Source organism: Lemur catta, chromosome 4 (genome assembly GCF_020740605.2).
Source record: "Lemur catta isolate mLemCat1 chromosome 4, mLemCat1.pri, whole genome shotgun sequence".
NCBI lineage: Eukaryota > Metazoa > Chordata > Mammalia > Primates > Lemuridae > Lemur > Lemur catta.
The window spans coordinates 69,970,317-69,998,176 of record NC_059131.1 but is presented as its reverse complement, the minus strand read 5'-3'; the positions used below and the strand labels follow the sequence as shown (position 1 = coordinate 69,998,176).

General features: G+C 48.0%; 1 protein-coding gene across 7 annotated transcripts in view; it reads left to right on the top strand.

Annotated features, from left to right (window-relative positions):
- BCL2L11 (BCL2 like 11) overlaps nucleotides 1–16,529 on the top strand; it is a 44,008-nt gene extending 27,479 nt beyond the window's left edge. For 4 of the 7 annotated variants that reach the window (XM_045550089.1, XM_045550087.1, XM_045550084.1 and 1 more), the window contains one exon: nucleotides 12,211–16,529. In XM_045550089.1, coding sequence (XP_045406045.1) covers nucleotides 12,211–12,309 — 99 coding nt within the window. In that variant the 3' untranslated portion in view covers nucleotides 12,310–16,529. Of the gene's footprint in view, nucleotides 1–1,860; nucleotides 1,885–12,210 lie in introns of those variants that run through there. The other 3 variants (XM_045550090.1, XM_045550088.1, XM_045550086.1) reach the window with 2 other exon arrangements.
- The last annotated feature ends 11,331 nt before the right edge of the window (nucleotides 16,530–27,860 follow it).

Here is a 27,860-nt window from a genome sequence, read left to right as displayed (position 1 = left end):
CTTTCAGTTTTCAATATAGATTCTCTATAAGGGAGTCAAGAAACTTTCTGAAAACATATCAGATCTTCTTTCTACCTTCCCATGGGGGATGTATGTGTTTGACGAGAAGTGTGCTATAGTAATGATTCTGTCATTAAATGGGAAGCATCACATGGATAAATGGGCTTAGGAATTTCTTACGATACTGTCTTTAGCTGGCAAAACCCCTGGTACCCCCATATGACATGGACCAATTCACAGAACATGAATTCCTTCTCAGCCTAGATCTGAAATGGTAATTGTTTTGGAAGGTTGGTTGATTTTGTGATTTGTCACTAAAGTTATTATTCCTCTTCCTTGGTTTATCTGAAGGGACTCTGGTGTTCCTGTGCGTGGCTAGACTTGGCTTTTCTCTGGTTGACTAGGAGAACTGATGAGAAGCAGGACCACCGTGCTTCAAGATGGGAGTGGGGAGGAAATAGGTCCTTCAGGAGGACAGGCGAATATATTTGAGTCCTGATTTTGGGGTTGTGTCCAGAATCCAGCAGGAAAGATCATTTCTAATGGGCTTGGAGACCTCTCTCAGCCTGGGCAATAGACTGCCCATCCTGCTGGCCTGTCTGCTTCCCCTGTCTGGAAGGGGCTTTGCTTGGGGCTGGATCTGACTTAAATGGGGCTCCCCGGGAGGGATGAGGCAGTGGGCCCTGGTGCCCTCGGAGTCAGCCCACGCACTGCCAGGAGCTCTGGACACTGAGATGAGCCAGCACAATGCTCCACTCTCGGGGATTTTGTCAGAGCCTTTGGCCACACAGCTGGATATGTTTAAGGATATTTTGTAAAATTTCTCTTTAAATCATGAAGTGTGAATGAATGACCCCACAGGCTTTCTTGTGGGCCTGCCCAGATGGGCCTGGTTGATGCCCCTCCACAGTGGCCAGTGACAAGACATGGGCACAGAGTGGCGTGAGGATTGGAGCACATCTAAGTCCCTGGCCATCCCCTCATGAAGACTGTCACATGGCAAATAGTTTGTCACATGCAAGTGAAACATAGGCCATTGGGTTGTCTTTGTTACCTTGCCTCTCCATCAAGGACAAGATAGTAGCATCTACCAAGTTCATAGCCTGCCTCCCCTCCTCTTCTCCCAGTGTTATTTCACAGTTAAAAAATGTTAAAGTGTGTGTTTAAGATGGTCATGCCTGTTTTTTCAAATGAGATGCGACTTATTGTTCCCCATACTTTTGGTAAAATAAATTTGTTAGTTTCAGTGTACTATTTGATTGGTAAGATTTTGTTATTATGAATCTTATTTTGTATGTCTTAAGAAATAATACAATGCAAAAATGCAGTCACTGATAATTAAAGGACTTTAGCTTTCTTGGTAGGCTGAGATATATTGGGGGGAAGGAGTAGAAGTAGATTTTAGGTTATAATCGCATTTTTCTAAAACGAAGGCCAGTTTATCCTTTAGATTTTATAAATATACAGTTGAAAACAGTGAAATGAAACTCTGGCTAATGACACAAGGACCCCCAAAGCCACAGACAGATGCTGTCTTGATCATTGTTAGATTAAAAGCAGTCCATTGTCTATAATCATGCTAATGTTCCATTGTTGAAAATTGGGGGCAGAAATCTGGGTAGGAAATGGGGGCCCAGTTTGGAAAACAATGAATTAAAATTATGTATGCTCTTCATGAGGGAATTACACCTCTTAGTGAGCTCTAGTGTATGTTGCTGGGCTGCTTTAGGGTGGATATTAGCCTTTTAAATATTTACTGTCTTTGTTTGCTTAAACTGATACAGTACCTTTTCTAAAGTGTTAGTCTTTTATTATCATGAGCCTTGTGAAGCCTGACAGGATATTTTCCCATTTTTCCAGTTAGAGAAATAGAGGAAGTTGTCGTGTAGTTGTCATGTATTCAGTCCACTTAAGGGCAGTGGGGAAGCGTATGAGACGGAGCTGTGGAGGCTGAGTCCTTGAAGGAGGAGGTGAGAGAGGCACAGGTGAGCGCAAAGTCTCGGTGCATGTCCCCTTTTCCCCTCTGATTCAGTGTCATTCTCCCAGATGGCCCATCCCCTCTGTTCAGTTGGAGTTTTCCTACAAGTTACATGGATTTTGGATAATAATTTCAGACTTACATAAATGTTGCAAGAATGGTACAAAGACCCAGCCACCCACCCTGTTATATCTGCCATGTTTATTTTAGCATTCTCCCTCTTTATATGAGTGTACATGTTATTCTCTGAACTATTTGAGAATAAATTGCAGTCTTAATGCCCCTTTACCTACTCTTAGATACTTCATTGTATATTTCCTAAGAATAAGAATATTATCTTATATAACTAGAGTGTAATTGTCAAAATCAGGAAGTTAATAGTATTATAGTACTGTTATCTGATCTGTGATGTAATTCAGACTTTACCAACTGTCCCAACAATATCCTTCTTAGCAAAAAAGTTTAAAAAAATGAATTTTCTGGCTCAAGATCCAATCAAAGATTATGCATTGAATTCAAGTGTCTTATCTCTTTGGCTCCCTTAATTTGGAACTGTTCCTCATTGTTTGTCTTTTATGCCAGTGACATTTTTGAAGGGTCAGGGCAGTTGTCATTTATAGACTACCTACATTTGGTTTGCCTGATGTTTCTGCAGGATGAGATTCAAGTTTTGCATTTCTGGCAGGAAGACCGCAGAAGTGAGGTGTCCTCAGTGCAGCACTTCAGGAGGCACGTGATGCCGATTTATCCAGGTTTGGCCTGTGGCAGCCCTCCGCTGCCCCCGTAGCACAGGCACACATGGAACGTGTCGTGGGATAAAGCCCTCAGAAGGCATTTGTTGCTGAGGGAACTGTGCCCACACGGTGTACTGAGCATTGCTGCTCCTGTATCCAGCGCGGCTGTGTGGGGCACATTGGGGAGACCCCGAATTGGGGCACATTGGGGGAGGGCTGTCGGTGAAATCTGGGTAGCATAGGGATGTTTTGTAGGCCTGGAGGAAAGAGGAGTTCTCTGAAAAGCTAAATCTTTGTTTTGGAAGTTATGGAGAAGGCAAGCAGCCTGCCTTTAGCTGAGCGGCACAGCCTGCACCTTCTCTTCCTCACAGGTGGGTGCATCAACACGAGACAGCCAGGTTTCTTACTGTTCTTGAACAGCCTTTGCCAGTTTCTTCCATCACTCATGGAAATGCATGAGTGAGTGCACATGCGGGTTCATCTGCGGGAGGCAGGGCCCACACATGTAGGTCATGGTGTGTTCCTCTGCAGGTATGCAACTCAGTTCTGGAGCAATGGCATCCGCTTGGGTGGGAGTCTGGGCCATGAGCTGGGGCTGTGCTCTGAGGCTTTGGAGGAGGTGTGAGGCCCTTTGGAATATAAAAACACTTGCTCTTGGAGTAACTAGATCCCTTCTGCAACTAACATCCCCGCCAACCGCCCCCAATACCAAAGCTGGGATCGTTTACCTGCTGTGGCTTTCTAGGTGCTTCACAATCAGGCCGTCCAGCTTGTCACTCTTGCACAGGTGGACTATTCCTGGTCATCCGTGACTTGAGCGTGTCCTAGTGGTGGACCGCAGTGGACAGCTGCACGTGAAGCCACAGCAGAGTCTCTAGATGGGGCAAGAAATGGGTGAAAACCCTTTCATTGTTTGATCATAAGAAACTGCATCTCTGTTTACACTACCTACTTCCTACTCTGTGCAGGGCATGTGCAGGCATGAATTGATTGAAGTGCATGTAGACCTGAGTATAGCCCTGAATCAGACAGAGTAGAATGGGAAAAAAAAAAGTAGAATGGCCTGCAGACTGGTTTTGATGGAAACAAAAGTTTAGTTTAAGTGTTTAGTTAACATTTTCCTGTACTATATATGAACTTGCCATCTTTATGTACTTTCCTTTGTACGAAGTGAAATACCCAGTGCTGTCTCATATTCTTGTTTTTATAAATGACAGTCATTCTTCTATAAGTAAGATATAAGGCAGAGGCCTAAATTACAGCTTGGTTGGTAATCGCACAAATGGAACACAAACCCAGAAATGTGTGTTCTCAGTGTTCTTTGGAGGGCTTCATTAATTGAATGTTGGAGTTCGATAAAATAAGCTGCTTTCTGTTACTTACTGTTTGTGAAGAATATTAAACTGAAAGTAGACCTAACTTATGAAAAGATGGGTTGCCCCGCACTTCACTTACATGGGTTTGTAGAATGGCAGTTTTCCTACAAAAGCAGTCATAAATAGCTTGAAAAAATTGGTACCTGCCATTTATCAGTGACACAGTTTTCAGGTTCAGCCAGTGTTTTCCTTAGAGTCGGAGGAAGCAGTTCAGTGTTTTGGTTTTAGAAGCCTTTCGTTCCTGCCTCATGGCAGGTCATTTCCATACTCCAGTGCCATGGCAAGAAGGTGACAAGCCCCTTTGGTTCTTCCTCTCAGGCTTTCGGGAGAACTTGTGGTTCAGATCGTCTCAACCATGGCTTGCTGATTTTCCAAAGGAGAGCTTTCTGTGACTGGTTGAGGACAGGGTGATCTCATAGGAAAATATGTCTCAAAGAAGTTACAGGGGATTGGAGTCAGATCTACCCCTTGACCTTTAGGGGGACACACTCTTTGGTCTGTCCCTTAGGGGTGTGGTGAAGGTTAAAGAGAACAGTTAGAGACAGAGCTAGAAAATGTTGTCATTTGTTGTCATTATAATTGTTTCCTCTTACTTTGAACTAGAATTGAAATGTTTCTCAACTCGTCTTCACAGTTTGGAAAGGGAGATGCCAGGAACACTGTTCACCAGTCTGTCTTTTAAATACTCAGAACTGCTTTTTAAACAAGTTGCGAATTCAAGCCTACGGATATATGCTGAGTCTGTCTGGGCGTACGCGGGGGTGTGTTTGAATGGCTGGGTGGGTGTCGGACTGGAGGCCCTGTGTTTATTCCCACCACGTGTGAGTGCTCTGTCTGTCGGGCAGGTGCCTGCCCCTGCTGGGCTGCCTTGCAGTTGTGGGACGTAGGCCATTAGCAGGCAGCCACCAGGAGATGCAGCTGCCTGGAGGGGACTCAGGAGTCTAACTGGGTTGTTTTTTTTTTTTTTTTTTTGAATCTCTTGAGGAGGAAATGAAGATGCATACAAAGTAAGGCTTAGCCCTTCTGCAGGCTTACAAAAATAATAAGCCTCTCGCATCGTCCCTCGCTAGACTTCTACCAGCTGAACCAAAGCAGAGAGGTTTTAGTTGTGGTTAAAGTACGTTACGTCTCACTTAGCATTTTTCTGAGGCTGGAGCATTTCGGAACAGTGTGTTCCTGTTCTGAAGCTAATATTTCATGGTGCCTCACACAGGGGATGTAAGAACAGTCTGTCGTGTCTGTGGTTGGCCATAGAGCAGTGACAGACTTCAGAAGGGGTGGTCAGGAGTTATTCATCTTAGCCAGCTCCAGCGCTGGAGTCTGGGGTCCGACAAGCGAGAGACCTGACCCACCAAGTAGGGGTGTGTGTCCTACCTGCTGAAGACCACAATGTGCAGCAGCCCCAACTGGAAGCAGCCTGGAAAGATTATTTGTCTTGACAAAAGCCTTAACTGTAATAGTTTCTTTGAAATGATGCATTGAAAATAGGGTAAAAGTTTGTGTCATGCAAATGTAGTTTTTATGTGATTTTTGAGGACCACATTGTCACTGTAGCAGGTTAACTGCAGCTCTATTGGCTTCGCGGTGTTGGGGAAGAGTACTTTTCTGGTTTGGGGGTGGAGGCACCATTCACATCTGGGAGAGGAGCTCCCCTGGCGCCCTGTCCTCAGCTGTTGTGACATCAGAGTGCATTGGGTACAAGTTATGCAAATGCCCCCATTGCTTTGGTGATAAATAGAAAGTGAATTTGATCTCTGGGCAGTGTTGCAGTAGCATTGGTCTGACACCTGAAAACAGCAGTGGATATTGCACCAGCACTGCAGTGTGAGCTGAGCTGCTGTTTGACTGTGGTTCTTGGTCTGAAAGTAGAGAGACTGGATCTTCTTGAAGAGATCCACATCGTGGACGGTGATCTTCCATCAGAATCACGGGGTGACTTCTGACCCCCACCCCCCACCACCTTTGATTATGCCAGTACCCAGCACTATTGTAGAAGATGCGGTGATGGCCCCTGGGTGTTCTCAGCTCCTGGATGTCCCTCCCAAACCCTCTGTCCCACGGTCCCTGGGGAAGCAGACACCATCCAGATAACATTGCATCCTCAGTTGCCCATTCCTGGAGCAGAGATCCCTCTGTCAGAGTCCTCTCTGGTCTCATAGTACAGCATTCAGTCTCCTGTATAACATGTTACCACTTAGAGATAAATCTATTTTTTTTTTTTAAGTTCAGGACATCTTAAGCATTCAGTCTTGAAATTCTATAAGAAGCAAGTTTTTGAACAAGTTAAATTCCTCTGAATCTCAGAGTTCTGTAGGTACAACTTGCTTTTTGATTTGTTTCTTAGAATTTGGAATGGAGCTCACTTTGATATGATAATGAAGATGATGTCACATTTCCCTTGTTACTTTGCCTGCCAGGAAACTCTTATCTGACAGTGTGGCTCTGTTGCAGCAAATCTCACCCCTAGTTCTTAGGATAGTTGTCTTTCTTGATGTCATTTCTGATCTCCCTTAATGGTTTTCTATTACGTTGTACACATCTGTGTGTTTTTTATTGTAAGTTCCCCTCAAGTAATGCTGAGTGTCCGTGTGTGTTATATTGATTATTGTTTGGCCCAGTGGATTTTGGCCCTACCTTTGGAGCATAGATTTGGACTGTTTGTTGCTTTGCTAAAGTCCTAGCTGGGTTGTTGGAATCAGTTGGTGGTTCTCGATGCTCATTCCCCAAGCTCGGTCTGTGACCTCAGTTAGCCTAAAACAAGGCTTCCTTCAGGTCTGAGGAGGAAGGAGCCCTCCCCGGGCGCAGGCACTTGGTCTGTGAGGAGGAGGAAGAGGTGCTAGCCCCAGAGATCTCTCTTGACTTTTGTCCTGCCTCAGGTATTCAGCTTCCGTGTTGCCTCTTTCTATTTTGGGAGCCTGCATATCATCTTAGGTGATGGGTGTGTGTGTGTGCCTTCTTGGCAGGGAGTGTGGGCCCCAGAGTACCCATCCTGGCCCTGCCACCCTCTTGTACTGCTACCTCAAGCCAATTGCTGCCTCTTGGCCTGTTACACTGTCTGCAAAACAGCATGGGAAGAGCTACTCTGGCTCCTGGGGTTGTTGTGAAGACTGAAAATCATGTGCTAAGTCGTTTCATTCAGTGGTGGCTATGAGTGATGATTCTTCTATGCCTAAGCTTGAGCACACAAAACCCAATAGCTTGGTGTGTCCTGGGCTGCCTTTTAGAGGCCAGACTCATCTGTCCCTGCAGGAGGGTGAAGCCGAATCCAAAGCTGCATTCTGCATTCTGGCGGTCAGTCTGATCCATTCCCTGGGGTCGGGGCCTCTTTTGTTTCCCAAGCACCTGCTTTCCTGGACGGAGCAAGAGAGTATTGTTTTTGCTGTGATTATTTGGGCACTAAAATGTAATTAAATTCCCCAATACTTGACTGATGGTTCCAAATGTAAATTAAAGATGTCCCAGTGCTAAGGCTGTGGTGGTGGCTTGTGGCTGTGCTTAGTCACTCTCCAGGCCTGTCCCCAGCCCCACGTGGCATGGCTCAGGGTGGTGGTGGTCGGAGTGCAGAGCTTCCACGCTCCTGTCCTGCACCCAGAGCTCCTCGCTGTGTGGGCCGCTGCAGCCCCTGGTGAGTTGGCAGCAACCCCGTGCTGGGACTTTCCCTTGGCACAGCCCCTCCCAGCTGCCACCCAGATGAGTCCGCATCATCTGGTATCACATGAGTGTATCAGGAACTATTCAGGAATTCCCTGCCATATGCTCTGGGCACCATCTCAGATTTTTCGTATCTTTAGATTTGAAAAGATATCTTAGAGTGCCCAAGTCTATACCAGGGAAGCTTGGAGACTGAGTCTTATGACATCTTTCTACTTTGAGGGGACTTGTCTACAGGAATAGTCCTGTAACTTGGTGTAATTTTTCCTTCTGGTTAATGAGAAGTCAGATACTCACTGTTTAGAATATCCTCTTTGCTGAGCTGTTTGCGCCTTCTCAGATGCAGTGCCCCCAAGCCTTCCTGCCTTTGCCCAGGTTCATCTCTCCACCTGCAGCACCCTTTCTCCTCTTGTCCTTCTGAGCCCCTCTCTTCCCTTCAGAGCCCAGTGCAGGGATTAGCGATGGTGCCTTCCTGCTCTGGCTCCCCCACTCACCGCCCTGGCTGGTGCTTCTTTTTCTGTCATTTTATTTGCCTCTGTATTGTCCTTGCCATATTATCTTGTTTACTATCTTGTGCTGGCGACACGGCTATCACCCGTCAGACCTGGTTAGGTACACAGTCAGGCTGTGGAGTCCAGCCCTGCCGTCCCGCAGGCTGGCATCAGGACAAGGCTGCCGCAGCCCCTGCCCAGAGAGGGGCAGGGACTGTCAGGACCCGGCTCCTCAGGGGTCATCTGTGGACATGTGGGATGACCACTAGTGGTCATTTACCCCAGACGGCCCAGCCACGTGCAGCCCTTACTGAGGCCATGGAGGTGAAGGGAGCCAGCAGGACGGGGCCCTCCTCTTCCCACACTTGGGAGGTTGTGTGTGCGTGAGAGAGGGAACTGTATTTGTGTAACAATCACATGAGTTGTACTTGGAAGCAAATTTGGTTTTTTAAAATTATCTCCTTCACTCAGATGAGTCATTATAATATATCTTTTTAAAGTATTTTTGCAATTTAGACTAAAACATTGTTAGTTGCCCAAGTCTGATCTACAAAGTGTTAGTTTCACTAAAAGAGTGATGAACCTAGAAGGACAGGTAGGCATGAATGAAAGGGGTGTGAGTCTTCTAGGGCTGCCCTCACCGCACCCCAGACTGGGGCTCACACGACAGAAACGTGTCTGCTCACGGCTGTGGGGGCCGGGGGCCCGCGATCCGGGCGTGGGCAGCATTAGCTCTCCTGAGGCCCCGCTCCCTGATCTGTAGATGCTGTCTTCTCCCCCTGTCCTCACGTGGTCTCCCCTCTGTGCATGTCTGAGTCCCAGTTGTTTCTTCTTACAAGGACACCTTGAATTAGGCCCCCCCCAGTGACCTCCTTATCGAAGACCCCATCTCCAAGTACAGTCACACTCTGAGGTACTGGGCGCAGGACTGCAGCACATGAGTTTAGGGGACACGTTTAGCCCATCACAGAGGAGAAGTTTCAGGAGGGAGATGGAACTTCTTTCCTGATTGTACTTATTTTAGTTGTTTTTAATCAGGAAAGGCAGTCTGACTTTTTTATATTCCCCTTTTGCAGTGGCAGGACTTAAATACACCTTTGATGCACAAATGCCTGTTTCATCTGATTAAGAACCACTGGAGCTGAGGCAGACTCATGGGACGCCAGGCGGGGCTGGCCCCGCAGACACGGCAGGTGTCGGGAAGGAGGGCCAGGCACTGCTGCTGCTGCTGCTCTGGTGCATTTACTGTCCTAGCCCCACTTCAGATGTCAGGGACCAGTGGCACTGCAAATCACAGCGCGCGGCTCAGCCTTACTGTCACACTTGCATGCAACTGATGGCTGCCCCATGATGCAGCGATTGTCATTTTTAGGCCTGACTTTCAAATTCTGTCTTGGATGTGCTGCTCTGGCCAGAACCTACCGGGTATACGCTGACATTGATCTCTCACCAATGCTCTTCATCTTAGGGGGCTTTCTCTAATTGCTTTGAACTCTATCCTAACCCCTTATACCATCCTAAAGCCAAAGGCCCTGGTTTAGAAGCTGAATTGCAGCCGCAGTTCCTCCTCTGTCTAGATTGCAGGGAGACCTCTCACCTGAGCTGGCTGCACCATCGGTGATCCGCACGTGCTAAGTGTTGGGTTCTGCATCCTCACTCTGTGCGGCTCGGGGCCACCTGCCCCAGTTTAGTGTCGTCAGGCCCAGACTGTAAGCCATGCTAATTTTTATGGCTGCAGGAATTAGAGGGCAGCGAGTCTGCCAGGAGTAGGAGCTGCCTGTCCCCCAGCTGTCTTCCGCAGTACGGGCCGTGTGCGCTGCGCCAGCAGCAGCCCCCAGCCGGCTGTGCCAGCTGTCAAGGGCTTTCTGGGCTGGCACGGCTCTTTGAATCAGTGGTAATGGCTTCCCCCGTTGAACGCTGTCCAAAAGCAATTGCTCGTCGGCTTAACAGCGTGTGCCGTGTTGTCGTGCCCACTGTCTGAGAGGGCTGGCGTCCCGGTGCCCCCACAGACAGCTGTAGCATCTTCTCCTTAGCAAGGGATTGGGCATTCTTTTTGCCAAAATTTCCTCTGTCCCCCTGCTCCCCTCCTCCTGGCATGTCATTGAGTACTACCTCTGAGTCCCTTACGGTTGAGAAGAAAGCAGACCTCTAGAAGCTTGGTAAGATCCTCGTATGAGACGACTTCTGCTCACCCTGGGTCACCACCACCTGCTGCCCTCAGAGGGTGGGTGGGAGAGGTCTGCCCTCAGAAGCTGCCTGTACTAGAATGTGAAACTGGCCAAGCGTAAGCAGTTGGGGTCTGTCCTTCCCATGACCCAGTCCCCTTGTGGGTGTCACTCTGACTGTACACACCCAGTCAGCCCCATTCTCTGGCCACGCTGAGGACGGTGATGACACTAGGTTGTCACGAGACTTCCCACCTTGGATTGATGACTTAGCCCATCATAGCACACACTTTCTTCGTTTTAGTAAGTCGTGGTTTTATTTTGAATAAGCCTCTTTCTAAATCTATTAATATTAGTCTACACTAAAATTAACCTTCCCCTAAATTATTCTCACACAGAAGAAGCAAAGTAATTTTGAAAGTTAAATCAAAACAAAGCAATCTTGTGTGTAAAACAGATAAAAATCACAGACTGTGGTTACAGAGTGCCTCTACAGGAATCGCTTACATAAAGCTGATTTCCTCCAATCTTGTTATGGAAGGAAAAGGGGAAATGCCCTGGCCTTATCACAATCCCATTCTGTCAAACAAGCGCTGGAGAGCTTGTGTAAACAGTGGAGAGAAGGGAGCTCCAGCTGCAGCCGGTGTCTGTGGGGGCTGTTTGGGGTCTGCGAGGGGTAGTTGTCCCAGCCTGATTCATGGTCAGTGGTTCCCACGATGGTGTGCTGGAAGCCTCCCCCACCAGAACGAGAAAGGACTTGGTGGAGAGCTATAGACAGTCACGCAGCTGGTCTTAGGTGTGGGTTAGTCATTAAGGAAATGACCGGGCCAGACTTCAGACTGGAACAGTGAAACAGGTTGTAGCTCATAGCTCCGGGGCAGATGTGTTCTGCTGCCTTCCTTGGCTACACTGAATTTGCACCTTGCACTTACCCACCAAATGGATTAGAACCCAAAGGTGGGTGCTCTGGAAGACCTGAGCACTCCGAAAGCTTTGAGTAACTGGCGATTTCCTTTTGAACAGTTTCTCAGTTTGTAATACACATACGGTGGTCACTGGCAGAGAGGCTTTTTTTGTTCTTAATTGCTCTTTTCTCCCCACAACACTGGAGTGTGGGAGGGTGGGGGTGGACTTCGCCCTGTGTCTGTGACCGTGGGCACCCCGCTGGGACGCAGTGTTTATCGCAGCTGAGCAGCCAGAAGCGCAGTGGTGCATTGCTGCACCACTTTATTTAGCTTCTTAGGGCAAATTACCCCAAATCACTGGTTTCTCAAATAAATTACGGCTACCAGAAATGCACCCTTGGGGAGAGTCTGAAACATATTTGAATGCCAGCTGACTAGGGTGGCAAGATGGTTCCTACACATCCACCAAGTGCATCTTTTCCTTCTCTCTGCCCCTCTGCGCCCACCCCTGCCTTTTTCCGTGGCACATCAGCTCCAGGGACTGAGGCGGCTGTTCTCCAGCGCTGTACGAAGTCTGCCGTCCTGAGCACTGGGAGTCAAGGATCCTCTCTGAGTTTCCTGAACATTCTTTTGGTTGCTTTTTTTTTTTCTTTCTATTTTTAAGGAAAAAATCATTTGGTATGCCTGCCTTTTCTATGGTGACATCTTCCCTTTGCAGGCGAGATGGAAACAAGTTCCCGTGGCAGTCTCGGGGAGGAATTGCGCTTAGACAACACGCTGCTCTTTAAGAGGTGCCTTCCATAGCGATTAAGATGGGACTGGTCGTTCACTTAAATATGGGTACCCTCCCCTCTCCTCCCCGCCCCGGAAATCAGGGAGAAACTAAGAAGCCTTCTTTCTGTTGTTTCAGGTATTTTTGAATAATTACCAAGAGGCCGAAGATCTCCCTCAAATGGTTATCTTACGACTGTTACGTTACCTTGTCCGCCTGGTGTGGGGGAGGCATTGACAGGCTCTTCTCGGAGCTGAGATCTGTGCAGACATTTCGCTTGTTCAGACCAACAAGCCCCAGCACCGCAGTCTCCTGGTGCCATTCCTATGCAGCCAGCGGTTCTTCCCCAGAGAAGGAGGAGTGCGGAGGGGCGGGCGACGGACGTGGTCAGAAGACATCAACCTGGATGTGACCTTGACCTTTCTGTTCCTCAACACAGCAGAATTTTCTAATGGAATTTGTGAATGTAAATGAGGGAGAATTCTTTTTTTAAATGTACAAACCATGGTTCTTTGGAGCAGGATTTTATGCAAGAATGGTGTTTACATGTGGTGTGTTTTTTTCCCCCCACCTTCTTTAACAAGAACAGATTTTTCAAAAAGGAAATGGAAACTTTTTAACCAACTCATGAACGATTTTTGTACTAAAAATTTAAGAACCTATTGCCTAATCTCAGAGGATTATGTAAACCCTGCAGTGGAAACTGAGCCAGCTAATTTATAAAGCTGCCTTAGTTTATTTTTAGAGATTACAGAAGTTTTAAACAGGGAGAAGTGTGATATGCCCTCTCTCTTCCCTGCCATTGCCTCTTTCACCTTTTTTGCAATTATTAATACCAAAAGAATTCTTGTGAAATGAAACTGATTAAAGGGGCAAAAGGTCTGTTGTCAGCCTGCATTAGTACGCCACTCCCTTTTTGTAAATACTTACCTCCTTAAATTCAGTTGCATCTGTGGCAAAATTTCAGACTATTTTTGTGTGTCTTTCCTGATCTACTTTTTGTGATGCTCCTCGGATGCACGGATTTGGTCCAGTGTGTTTTCATGATAAAATGTAATGGGGCCAGAACAAGAATTAATATCTGCCTGTATCACACACAGCTCCATCCGTCTGTTATTAGCGGAAGCACCGGGTGCTGGTTTTCATTCAGTTTTGGTGGGGGCATCGTTTATAAGCATTTGGAAGAGGTAATTGCAGCCCTAACAGCAGACAAGGATCATGCTCCTGTGTCCTGTTGGCTTTTCTGGCTACAGGCTTTCCTGTGGTCACAGGATGTATTGTCAGCAGCGGGGTGCAGACGGTCACCGTGCCCCCATGCAGCACAGTCCTGCTGCAGGTGACTGAGCTCTCGCCCTCGTGGAGATTGGCACAGGCCATGGGCGGGGCTTCAGATGGCCACTCCCCAGGTCTCCTGGCTTTTAGTCCAACCCAGAGTCCACCTGGCCTGTGATGCTTGGCACTTGGTCCTCATTCCTCACAGTCCACTTTGAAATACAGGCTTAATCCCTCTTCCACCAACTGTATAAGAATTTCATTGGGCAGAAGTCTCTTGTTCCATTTCTCTTGGGATAGTTGGGCTTTGTCAGGCCACGCATGCCCCCGCCTCTGCAGGGTGCTTTTCCTTATACCTGCCCTTAGGATCCTACCTGCCCATAGGACAGGTAGGCAGACACCGGGGGAGACCCAGGAAAGAGACAGATTAGGGAGCTGCAAAAGGAAGGGAAGAGGATTCTGTGAGCCCCGTAACTCTTAAAATTTTTGAAAACTCCCATCATTAAGCAACTTTTTAAAAGAAATTCATGACTTTTCAAATGACTCAGCAGTGCCAACAACAGTCGTATTTACTTTTGCCCCGTAGAGAACCAGTGTTTTCACATCATTAAATTAAGTGGAAAAATCTATTCACTTGTATCTTCATATTTTTTTATATATATACATATATATATACTGCATATATACTTTTTCTTTTAGGTAGAGATGATTTGATTCCAAATATTCTTTTAAAAATTTTTCTTTTCCCCCAAAATCTCCTTGGGCTTTTGAATATTTGTAAAGCTGTGTTTTGGAGCTCAGCTTGTTCCCTGACGTGTCTTGAACCCGCTTGTAGGGTCACACCAAGTCCTCGGCTGTGAAGTGGTGGGAGAGCGGCAGCTGTGGGCCTGCTGGACACACACACACCAAAGACGAGTTTGGTTCTGGGCCCTCCCCCAGGATCCCCGTGCTCATGTGCCAGTCTCTGACTGGAGCACTTTACTCTGTTCCTCAGCCCTGCGGCTCCCAGGAGCCGAGGGGCGGCCCGGGGCGGGCGCAGGAGGCTCAGCCTGCCGGGTGCCCAGGGGCTGTGCGCACCACAGGGGCCTGTTTACCTCTGGCCCGGCAGCCCTCCCGGCCTCCAGGACGGCTGTGGAAGCAGCTCCTGAGGAAATCAGAGATTCTATGAATTGAAGAAGTATTAAAGAACAGGTTGTTGGCACCAGAACTTAGAGAGATGGCTGGATGTCTCTGTACTGTATGTATCTGTTTATCAAGATGCCTCCCTTACCGAAAGGATGCCTACCTACCATGGGTATACCTTTTCCTTTTTATTTTTTATTATTATTTTTTAATTTTTTTTGTAGAAAAAAAATAACTAGATCCCTTTTTTGAAAACTTAATGCGGGTTTTGTGCCTTGACAACCTCTTCCCATGTGAGGTTTGTAAAAAGTGTCCTGTGACTCAACACAAAATGCAATAAATACACACAAAATAACTTCATGAGTGATTCTTCAGATTTCCTTCCCAGAAATGAGTTGATGAAGAATTTGGGGGTCGGGGGGTGGGTTGTGGAGAAATTAGTTTAAAATTCCTTCTGAGTTAAAAAAAAAAAAAAGTACACAGTGGAATACAATTTTCTGCTGTTTCCCCTTCTTAATATTGTATATATTTTGACTATTTATTAGATTAGTATGTCATATTTTACTTATCAACTGAGCCAGATGTCTGTGTGCAATTGTGTTTTCTTTACCTTTCTTGTAAAATTTTGTACAGCATAAATGAGTAAAAATCACTGTTTTTCTAAACTTTTTCAGAACTGAAGATTGTAAATATTGTAGATTCTTTTTCTGTGTAATGTGTGCTACTGTTTCATAATGCTGTAACTTGTAGAAATATTGTATATTTATTTTCTGCTTATTTAATGTCTTAAATTCTGAGAAGTGTTGACATCCCTGCCCCCCACAACCCTGCCATCCCACAGATTGCTTTAACTCCCAAGGTGTGAGGTGGTGACCGGTGAGCTCACTGCAGACCACGTGGTCTTCCAGCTTTGGGTCCTGGTATTTCCAGTCAAATGGGTTTCAGTTCTTGGGCTTTGCTGCCCCTATAGTGAAGTTTGTGTTTAGATGACAATGAGAAGCAGTAAATCTGGCAGGCTACAAAATTCCACGCCCAAGAAATACCCAGCAGCCTTCTTTTTGTTCAGAGCAGCTAGCTTCTCATAGAAGCAAGTTTTGCTAACTCCAGGCCTTATCTTTGAAAAGAAAAATGTATTATCGGCAGATGGGAAAGATTTTTCACTGAAAATTTATCCCTGACAACTCAGTATTGAGAGAAATGAAAATGTGCCACCTCTGGAGATGCTGCCTTGTGGTTGTCCAGGGCAAGGGACAGGTGGGACAGGCGGCTCCTGCCTGAGGACCACCTCATGCCACTGACCCCTTGTTGGCAACTGGTGATAGTTGGGTTTCCCCACCTGCTGTGTGTCTTCCTGTGCTTTGAGGTGTGGACTAAACTGCCTTCAGGAGCTAATTGTACGCCCCCCCCATTTGGTCACTGCATTTGGTCAGCCTGCTTCTTCAGGTCCATGCCCTCCCCTTCTAGAGAGGCTGGGAGCCCCCCAGGACTGGGTGTCAAGATGTGAAAGCTCATGGAAGCTTTAGGGAGACTTCCTAGGGGTTCCGTGTGGGTGGTTGTGCCATCCCTGCTGATTTAGCCTGGTGCCTGTGTGTGTCACTTGGCACACACGTGTGTGCGGGATTTGTCCCCACGCAATGCTAAATCGTTTGGGGTCTAGTCCAAACAGCATCGTGTGTAAGAAGCATCCTGAAGCATCCTCAAGCTCCCAGCTAAGTAACTTGACTACTTTTATTTGGGAATTTCAGACTTTAGAAGCTCTCTTAGGTTTTATGTCCAGGTTCTGTGACCACTAGTTACTGTATCAGAACTCATCAGGTACCCATTTATAAATAGCACTGATCTGTTTGTATACTGATCTTTCACTAACTTGTTTCTAGGACCCAGCATATGTAGCATTTGTATTGCAATTTCCCTGGCTTACTTGTGTTTTGCACTGATGAATTTTGACAGGGTAATTGCCACTTTACTTGTGCAATACTGCTGTAAATAACTGCAGATTTTTTTAATAAACTCAATCTTTTATGTTCTTAATGAATTTTATATAAATAAAACTTTCAACTAGTTTTGGTGAGCTGTTTGATTTCTTTTCACAGCATGGCGGAGAAACAGCTGAAGTTATATATGAACGTATACACACCCACACATCTGTCTTTATCAGTCATAGACTGTATTAGCTGTGAGTAGCTCTTATAAACTCTTGCTTGAAGATGAATCTGTGCAGTATACTTAAAAGCAAACCACTCTTTAAAGATTTGAAGTGGCTGGCATGACTGATGGCAAAGTATTCTACCCACGTAGTGAGATTTGACTCAGCACTTGGGTGGGGGGGTGTGGGGGCGGCGGGGGGGGGGGCGAGTTAGGAGTCTGCACCGCATTGATGAGTGATTAGGGCAGGTGCCCGGCCCCCTAACCCGTCTCATAGAAGAAAGGACTGTCTGCGGCACCTGCTCAGGACGGAAGGGGTCGTGGGCCCCGGATGTGGACCCCGATGATGACGGCCTCAGAAAGGACTTGCGGAGATCTGAGCTCCCAGGGTGTGCAGCGGATGGGAATTGATTTAGGGATGATTGAGGGAAATGAAAGCCTGGTTTGGGGATACAGATTATAAAATCCTAATCACTAAGTACATAATTAGCTACTTTGACTCTAAGTGCTAGGAGAGTGACTGAGCTTTGTTTTAAACTAGTAATATGTTAATGCTTTTAATTAGGTGAGCAGTACATGAATATGGTCTTGTAAATTTAATTAACTATTTCAAATTATATTCATTTCAAATCACGCTGTTCCGGCTGCCACTCCCAGTCCTACCTGCTCACCAAGACAGCAGTTTGCATTTTGCCGGACCCCAGTCATCTGCAGAGTGTATGTGCGTGTACTTGTACGGCAGTTTTGCTTTTTCTGTAAGTGCTGTAACTGCGTATGTGGCTCTCAATTAGCAATAGGTCGTAGATCTGTCCATGGTGACTCCACTTCCTTCTAACTACTGTGGCAAGGGCCGGAGCACGGCGTAAGAGTTTGCTCACCGGTACCCCGCTCTGGTGGTAGAGAGAGGTGGGAGATGAGCTTTAACAGACTCGCATGCACTGAGCGGCTGCTCCACCTCACACAGCGCCCCCCCAGCAGCAGGCAGGAAACCCACGCACCCTGCAACACTGTCAGACACCTGCACGCTGTTGCCAGCCTGGTGCCTGAGGAGTGAGTGGCGGTGTTGGTTTAATTTGAATTTTTCTATTTATGAGTAGGATGATGGTTTTAGGCATTTTTGGCATTTGTCTCTTTTTGGAAGGTCTTTGCTAATTTTCAATTGAGTTTTTTATGTTTTCTATTGATAATTAGCTTATTTTAAATTCTGGGCAAAAATCTCTTATATGTTGGAAATATTTTTCCTTCAATCTGTTGCTCATCTCTTTTCCCCAACATTTTGTTATGAAAAATGTCAAACAAAGAAGAGTTGAAAGAGTTTTACACTCACTACCTAGCTTCTACCTTTAAAGTGTTGCTATACTTGCATTATATATCCATCCATTAAGCCTTCTCATTTTTGCACCAGCATACCTATCATTTAGAGTTCATTAACTTTTTGTAATTTTCTTCTTCAGAGATAAAATTTACATACAATAAAACATATCTTTTGACCAAGGATACAGCTGTCACCCAAGCCCCTATCAAGATAAAGAACATTACTATCACTCCGGAAAGTTCTCTCCTGTTCCTTGTCAAGCAATCCCTCCCTTCCTGCCCCCAAGAGTGACCTCTATTTTGAGGTTTTTTCTGCTAAATTTAGTTTTACCTGGTTCTGAAGTTCATGGGATGGAATCATACATGGTGGTTTTTTGTGCTCAGCATAATATTTTTGAGATCCACGTTACAATCATCAATAATTTCTTCCTTTTTCCTACTGTGTAGTATTCTGCTGTATGAACAAAACACACTTTGTCCACTGTCTTACTAATGAATACCTGTGTTCTTCCCAGTTTGAGACTATGATAAATAAAGCAGCTATGAATATTCGAAGCATACACAACCTTTTTTGTGAACATGTTTTTATTTTGCTGCATGTTTTCTAACTGCGTGTGGTGTACTTTATGTAGAAGTTGTCATTTCAGAAGTCAGATTTGTCATTCTTACATAGGTCTCTGTATTTTGTATCTTAAGATACAAGACTTCCCTGTGCGGAAGTTTTAATGTATTTTCTTGTATTTCATTCGTGTAACCCTACAGTTTGGTGTTTTAAAAATTTTAATCCACCTGGAATTTATATTTAGCGATACACAGTATGAATCCAATAATTTTTCCCCTAATAGCCAGCCCTGACATCTTTCTCCACCAGCCTGAAATGGCCTGTTGATAATACAACAAACTCTCATATATATGGTTCTGTTTCTCCACTCTTCCCTTTCCCATTGATCCTGTTGTTTAATCTACATTGTTTCACTTACTATAGTTGTATATGTTTTGAATTTTTTGTCCCTGTTTTTCAAAATTGCTATGGCTATTCTACATTTTTCTCTTCTATGTGCATCTTAGAATTAGTTTAAGCTTCTCAAAAAGTTCTTTGGGGTTAGGGAAAAATTGTCATTTTTCCAAGATGGTTTCTGAGGTGTGTGGTGTTTTTGTCCATCAAGTACATTTAGGTTTTGATGCTTTTAGTACGTTCAATTTTTCTTCCTATAAATCCTTCACATTTCTTGTTCACTCTTTCCAGAGGTGGGGATGTCCAGCACCCAGCACCCAGCCCTTATCTCCACCAGTTCCCTTTATGCGCCTGCCACCCACTGCCCCTGCCACCTTGGAAACTTCCTCTCTGTGCTGCAGCTGAGGGCAGGCCCAGGGCCTAAAGCTCAGCCGATCCAAGCTCTTTCCCAGCACTTTGATTACGGAGCAACGGGGCAAGGAGGGCCCTTTGCAGGGCAGCATCCTTGAGGCTGCAGGAGCATGTCGGTGTCCTTGGCCGTGGTGCTCGGCTGCCCAGCCAACAGCTCACGGGGCCTGATCTCCAGGTTGCCTGCAGGACGCAGAGCTGGTGCCCAGGCCTACAGGATGTTCTCTTTGAGCTGAATTTGCCAGACTTTGTTTCTGTTGCTGGCAGCTAAAGCGCTGACTCATTCCTACCTGTCAGAAGGACTGAATAAAATGGTTGCGCGAAGTTCTCTATAAACAACATGAATTCAGGAGGTGGGGGTGACAGGATGACTGTGAAAATTCCCTACTGGATGAGACCAGAAGGGGAAATAGCAAGGTGAGAGGATGGCCTCTCATTTTGGGGGGTAACTTCTATCACTTGCTCTCCTGTTCCTAGAAACTCTGTCTTTCCTGAGGCAAGCCCTAAGTCCTTAGGAGAATTTATTACCAAGGATAAGATATAATATATTAGCATGTTGAAGGCCCTTGTTTCTGGGCATGTTATCAAGTGATTACATGTATTACTGAAAAGGACCCAGAAAGGCAGAATTATAGTAACCGCTTGACCTCATCTCTTAAAGTAGATTTGGGAAGAATTAGCTCTTATAATCACCCCTTATCTAGTGGCTAAACAAGATCAAACTTGGGCCACCATTCTTAAAATACACCATAAAGATGTCATATTCCATTGCAGACATGAGAGAGCTTATGCAACCCCATTATTTTTTTAGTAGTTTAGATGGTCATTTTCCTAAAAAAAATTAATTTAATCCAAGTATTTATTGAGGTCCTACCATATGCCAGGCACAGATGAGAACATAAAAATGTTTAAAACTAGGACACGCTAAGGAGGCTCTGTTCTTCAAGATCTCACAGCCGGTAAGCAGAAAGACTGAAGTACAATTCTCTAGTGGAATTCCCAGGGAGGAGGCTGTTTCAGGGGCTTGGAGAAGTGAAAAGGATGGACCTACAGCTCCACGGGGTGTCTCTCCCACCTCCCACCTGGTCCCCCAGGGTCCCCTATAATGACACCTATGATGACACCTAACCATTGGGTACTTGCTACGTGTCAGGCACTGTTCAAAGCATCTCATAACCAGTGTTCGTCTCACAACAAACAGCCCTTTGAAGTAACTGCCATTACTACCCTGTGTCCAGATAGGGAAACCAAGTCACAAAGCACTTAAGCCACTTGCCCAAGAGCATTGAGCTCCTGAATGGCAGAGCCTGGGTGTGGAGCCAGCCAGCATGCCTCCGCCAGAGCGTGCACTTCTGACCACTCCCCTGTCACCTCTCAGGGCCCAGCCGAGTGGGAGCAGGAGGCTGGGACTAGCCAGCGTCTGCCCTGAGCGGGACGCCTGTGTGGCAGCCTTGCCTCAGAACCACCCCAGGTGCTCTGGGGATCGTGACTCTGTGGCCTGGTCCAAACCCGCCTTGAGGGGTTACATCTATTAGCCCAGGTCTCACTGCATCTCCAGCCACCAGGGCATTTCAGCTTCACCGGTGGCTCACCGCACCTCGGGTACCCTGGTCCTGAACTTCCTGTGCACTCTTTTGACCTGGCCTGAGGGCCTCTTGTGGGCATGCAGCTGTCCCCAGAGTCCTCAGTCTTGCCTGGGCCTGCTAACTGCTGCCCAGTCCCCTGACAGGTGTGGCCTCTGTGTGAGGGAGGGTGTGGCCCCCTCCTGCCTCCCACCCCATACTCACTCCACCATGGGGAGCAGCCTCCCAGGCATGTGTTCATGTTTAAGGCCATTTTGATGGGGACTTCCCTGTGCCAAGGTGCTGGAGCAGAGGGGTCAGAAGCCCCCATGGGAGTGGCCTCCCCAGCCAGGAGCCTAGAGTGACATAGGTGGGGAGGGCTGATATCCATCGAGAGCAGAGCCTTCCTGCCCCCATTCATGTCCGGCCCTTGGAATCCTTTCTTCCCAGACCTGGAGCAGGGAATTGTTCCAAACCCAAAGTCTCCCAGCCCCCAACGTCTTCCCACACCCCCAGGAAGTCCTGCACTGTCTCTGAGTCCAGATCCCCTGTGGGACAAATAGTTCCTTTTGCTTGTCTCAGCCTGGTGCACACTTTCCCAGGATGCCAGTGGAAGGCAGGATTTGGGGTTCTGGTCATCAAGTCCTCCATGTGCCCCACTCTGCTCTGAAGCTGTAGGGCAGCAGGTAGGACTGGACTCCCGGGAGCTCGAACAGGCTGGTCCCCAGTAGTTCTGCTCTTTTGGAGAGCTGGGCCTGCTCCAATAGTCTTCTCTTCTCTTTAAAAAAATGTATTAAGGTGCAAGTCCACACCGTGAAGCGTACAGTGACGCATACAGCTTGCCTGGTGGACTTTGCACATCTCTATAGCCAGGGACTCATCTCCACAGTGAAGACACAGAGCCTTCCAAATTCAAGCGAGAGTAGCTGGGTCCTGCCTGCCTGAGGCCCAAGGCTCACCCGACCTTCTGACTCGCTCCTGCGCCGTGGCCTGAGCCAGCAGGGGATGGTGCCTCCAGCTCATCACAGGTAGGTCTTGCAAGGTGCTCAGGGGCCTCCAGACCCTTCCAGCAGGAAGGACAGCCATCTCCGTCCTTCAGTGGGTTCTAGGCAGTCTCTGACTTGGTCAGAAACTTCCCACTGTCACTCAACCATGACCTTCAGGTCAATATGTGTCACTTATTTCTGCCAAGCAGCCTGACACCAAAAGCCCTGGATGTAAAAGATCCGGCATATTTTCTTAAAAAGTAAATCAATCCTATTCCCTTGAATTCTGGAGCCTTGAAAGGGGAGAGCACTGAGCGAAATCCTCTTTGGGCATTGGATGACATTTTGAAAATCTTTCTGGGTAACAAAAGTTTTGCTTCTTCAATCAGCTCCTATAAAATATCTATCTCCTTTAAGGGCAGGTGAAAGGGTTCTGTTGTCTCCAACCCAAACAGTCTAAAAAGACCTGCCTCCATTCATTGGTTCACTCACTCAACAAATGTCCATTGAGCGTCTATTACGTACCAGGCAAGACTTATTCCAAGTGCTCAGGACTTGCAAGAACGGGGCAGCTGCCCTCTGGGGCACGAGGGGCTTAGGATAACTCACAGGTGAACAGCTGACCATGACCATGGAAGGTTCAGGAAAGAGGAGAGGCAGAGTGCAGTGCAGCGGGTCTGGTGTGGGGTCAGGGCAAGGAGGGCCTCTTCCCTGAGACCCCAGAGTGACCAAGGGGCAGCGAGGAAAGAGGAGTCCAGGCCCAGCAGGGAGGCTGCTGCAGGGACACGCGAGGAGGTGGGGAGGGAGGCAGCGATGGGTGGGGTGGGCTTGAGAAGCAGGCCAGGCACAGGGCCGGTGCAGGCCCCAGAGACCCTCGCTCTACATTCCCGGGACAGTGGAGGGCTCTCATCACAAAAGTCACAGGAGCAACATCATCTGACAGACAGTGTTTTGGGTTGGTCCCTCTGAAGTCCAGATTAAAGGAGACAGCAGGAATATGATGACCGAATGCAATGTACCACCTGGGATTCTCTGTCATCGTAAAGGACAAGGTTGGGGCAAGTGGTCAAATCTGAGTGAAATGTGCAGATGCGATTATAGTATTGCGTCAGTGTTAATTTCCTGATGTTGATCTCCAAACTATGGTTATATAAGTTTTAGGAGATACACACTTAAGTGTTTGGGAGTGAGGGGCACTGTGTCTACAGTTTACTCTGAAAAGTCCAGGGGAAAATACGCTGTGCTTACATGTGGGTGGTATCCTGGGGGTGTGCACAGCAGTAGGGAGAAGGATAGAGCAAATGCGGTAACACGTGACATTTGGGGACTCTGGGAACAGGCTATAAGGAAATTGTCTATACTGTTCTGCAGCCTTGCTGTAAGTCTGAAATCATGTCAAAATTAAAAAGTTAAAAAATGCAGGTGCCTCTGGCTGTGCGTGGGTGAGATAAGAGCCCTGGGGCGTGGGCCGGGGGGAGACAGGCTTTGGGGGAAGAGAAGACAGGACTTCCCAACATGGAAGGTGAGAGAAGAGAAGCAGTGAGGATTCTCATGGAGGACTTCCTGGGAACGGGAGCAAGCACAGGGGGTGGCATTTCCTGAGAGGAGAAACAGGGAGTGGGAAGAGGGATTGGTCAGGGAGGGCTGGGGCAGAGGGGAGCAAACCAGGAGAGTCACCAATTCGACTCAGGGGTTATCTAGAAACAAGGTGCTATCGATTTATTTGAAAGGGAAAATGTTGGGTTTTTGGAAAGAAATTCCAGCAAAGTGGACTCTAAACCATTGGCTGCTTAAGAAAGCCTGCAGCATAAATATTTAGGCATTTGCTTTAATGAAACGCTCACTTATAAAACACAACCCCAGGAAACAGGGCCTTGAATTGTGAGAGGTGAGTGATGGTCCCATTGCCCATATGGAGCACCTATTTGAACCAGGCCAGACAGGGTGCAGGAGGGGGGTCCTCAATCCCAGGAGGGCCTTGGACTTCCCCAGGGGGCTTTTACAAAACACCCACATCTGAGGCCCACCTCTCTGAATGTCTGGTGGGCTCCAGTGTGGTGTTTTTTTCAAGCTCCCCGAATGACTTCCATGTGTGGCTGGGCTTGGGAGCTGCTGAATCCCGGCTTGCTCAGAAGTCCCCTAGATGCCTCCAGAGATGGCAGGGCTAGGAGCAGCGGCAGCAGCGGTAGATTGGGATTTACTTCCTCAAAGTGTCATTTTCTTATGACTAATGAAGACATTTGTTTTATACTAGCCATCATGTTTAGAAGCAACTTAATTGTCCAAAATGTACAAGCTGCCCAGTGTTGCCAATGAGGCTACGTTCATCAAGGCAGTCCCAGTCCTTTTCCCTCTCTGGGAATTTGATGATCAGGATCCTGGCAGTGCCATGGCTCTGGGCAGCAGCTTTTACAAAGGAAGGCGTTTCAGGGAGGCACAGTGACGCTGGGGCTCTAGCAGGTGGGGAGTAGAAGGAGGAGGAGCCACCATGAAGCAAAAGTGTGGCCCTAAAAAGGAAAGCCATTTGGCCAAAGGCTGGACCTGCTCCTTAAAAGAGGGTTGTCACTTGACTAGGCTCAGTATTCTCACTACTCTCTTTAAAGTGGCAAAAAATGTCAAGGAACCAAGAACAGACTGGGCTTTCGTGAAAGATGATTTACCATCCAGGAATCCTAATCAGACATTTAGTCACCATGCACCCATCCAGCAATCATGTGGCTACTCAGTGCCAGGCACTGCCAGGTCCTGCTGGGTCAGATGGACGCTGGCTGACCCTAGCAGCCCAGCAGACAAGAAGACATAATTTCAGATACAATTATTAAGATCTGCTGGCAGGGACAAGACATTTACCTGTAAGCCATCAGAAGGCGGCCCCAGAGCTTGGCGACTGGGAGCCCAAGTCAGGCTGGGAGTTACCTGGGAGCAGCCACTGGCCTGAGCCCCACCGGCTGGGGGTGGGCAGGGAGTCTGGCTGTAAGAGGGGCTTGAGGGAGCCAAGGGTGTGCCTCTGGAGGCTCCCACAGAAGCAGTTTCTGGGTGGGCTGACACAGCATCGTTGTACAGCATCGAGCAATTAGAAGTTGAAGTTCATCTTGAGGAGTTTTGTTTCCAACTGGGGGCAACGTGGGTTGTGATCTGTTCCCCAACATAAATAGCATTTTCCCTCCTAAGGACTCATCCTTGAACATGGACTCTCAGAGCCCTTTGTGTGTCCTCCTGCCCTTGTTTTCCAGGGGAGGCTGATACTTTCCCCCAGATCAGGAGAGGCCCCCACAACCACACTCCCCTGAGCTATGGAGGTGCATTCATGACCTGTTCCACACACATTCTGCTCCCCTCTACCCCTCCCCCCCGGGGTCCACCCAGTGGCTCCTCCTCCTGTCTCTGACCTCGCTGAGCCCTCTGCGTTTGTCAACAGTGGGCTCTGACCGGCTTGACTCATTGACTGGGCTCTCCCCAGGCCCTGGTCAGGGGCCGCTCACCTACAGCCCGCCGTGGCCTTGGCCCTGGGCCCTGCAGCTCACTCTGTCCTCCACTCACCCTGAATCTGGCAGGAGGCGTGGATGCCTGTGCCAGGGCAAACTGGCAAGGGAAACAGAAACGAGAATCGAACATTTTGCAACAGCAACAGAAATTTAAACAAACAGAAAGCACCTCGTTGAGGGGTGTCCTTCAGAGCATTCTCCCTGGGGAGAATTGCTCGATCTACCGCTGCTGCCGCTGCTGCTGGCCCTGCCGTCTCTGGAGGCCTCTAGGGGACTTCTGAGCAAGCCGGGATTCAGCGGCTCCCAAGCCCAGCCACACATGGAAGTCACTCCGGGAGCTTGAAAAAAACACCACACTGGAGCCCACCAGACATTCAGAGAGGTGGGCCTCAGATGTGGGTGTTTTGTAAAAGACCCCTGGGGGAGTCCAAGGCCCTCCAGGATGGAGGACCCCCCTCCTGCACACTGTCTGGCTCAGTTCAATAGCTGCTCCATGAGGGCCATAAATCCCAATACTATGGACTGTTTCCTGGAGCCCCCGAAGCTTGCTCTTGCTTAATGCTCCTGCCGCCTGCTCTTTTTAAAGTGCTTTCCCCCCGATATCCACAGGGCCAGCTTCTTCAGCAGCTTCAGGGCTCTGCTCAAATGTCACCTTCCCGGTGGTGCCTTCTCTGACCACCCATTCAATCCCACCTTTAGTTTTATTCCCTGGGCAGTAGGCTCTGCACACACTCTGGGAGCCCCAGCTCTAGTGTGTGCTAGAACTTGGGGTGCTGGACATTGGGATGCAGGACAGTAGAGAAGGGCTCAAGTCCTTATCTCTGAGGTCTGGTGACTGGCAAGGCCCGGACTATGTGCTCCATGAGATCAAGGGCTCCCTCCGAGCCCTATTACCTGTGCCCCCAGCTTTGACACATAGTAGGTGCTGAGGGAACATCTGTGGGATTCCATAGCTCTTGCTTCAGGGACGGAGTATTGCTACCCTAGCACCCCAGACAAGTTAAAGATGCTAAGTTGGGTGGGAATGAGAAGGCTCCCCATCTCCCTCCAGACCCCGACAGCCTCCCTCTGTGGCCCTTGGTCACAGGTGGCCTTTCACCGGGCTCTGATGGGGGCACCAGGCAGGAGTTTCTCAGATCTTCCTTCCAGAGGAAATCAGGCTTAAGGTCCTTGCCCACCAGAAGGCCAGGGCAGCCTGGGCCACTGCATCTCTGATCTGATGGCAGCTGAGAAGAGGCTTCCGGAAGCTTTTTCTCAGAGGAGCAGAGGGAACGGGCTCTTGCTGTCCTTACGATCACAGCCCTGTTGCCTCCATCTGGGTCCAACCCACAGGACTGCCCTGTCTAGTGGGGCCGTGAAAGTTTACGCAGACAGACAGACAGACAGCCTGAGGTGTGAACGAGTACATTCACCCCCCGTGACCGAAACCCCGTGTGTGGCTGGTGTGGCCGATTACTCATGGGTCGGGAAGGAGGGAGGGCTGGACCCAGAAGCAAAGTCTAACACCACGGCGTTCTCAGCAATGGGAAGGAGCCCTGCGTGGATTAACCTAACACACTCCCGGCCTGCAAGTCCCCTTCTCCAAATGCGCAGGCAGATGTAAAATCCAGACTTTGGCCTCAGCGAGCTGTGTACGTCAACTTGGGTAAATAATACCACACTAATTTAACAATAATCCACAAGGCAGGGGAAAAAAAACACTTTCATTGTTATAAAACTGGGCTAAGATTACATTTTTTCCACTGAAATTACTTCTCAGGGTCCATAAATAGGCCTTATGATAAAGGGTGGGGGAGGGGAACAACAACACTTGTAAGATAAAGTACAACCCTTTTTAAAATTATTTATGGGTTTTTTTGTCTGATTCTGAACCCTTTGAAGTACTGAAGAACTATATAAAGTAAGTTAAATGTTTATTTCTAAGAAATAGCAAATAAAACTCCAGTGTCAGTGAGACAGAATTATTTGCCAGGGCTCCCAAAGGGCAAGAACCTTCTTTGTCATGTTTTCTGTGACCAAAAGTTATTCTCCTTAAGCCTGCCATGATCTTCAATTGCAAAACACCCAGAGTGGCGGCAAGCCTTGCCTGGTGACAGTGGCCTGAATGTGTGGTCCCCATTTCTTGTAACTCAGAGAGGAGGGACAGGGCTGGCCAGGGGGACAGGGCTGTCACTGCTCAGCACAGAGTCAGCTGCTCGGGGATTTAGCATTTGAAACTGAAAGATGTTGACCTGAGCTGATTAATAGAACAGCCTAGAGCCACCGACTCTTCCTATTCCGGCTGTCTCTTCCCCAGCCTGGCCACCCTCTGTGAGTTTCATTTTGGCGACTGAGTCCACCTGTCTGATGACACTGAGCTCCAAAGTGGGCCAGCCTCCCTCCCTGCACTGCTGTGCCCAACTTCTTCAGCACCCGTGGGGCGCAGGGCCCGGGCGGAGCCTGTGGCCAGCAGAGGAAGAGAAGCCTCCTCCGTCACATGGGCCTGGCAAGACCGCATCCACGGGAGGTCTGGGGACACACTGCGCTCTCCTCTGATGTT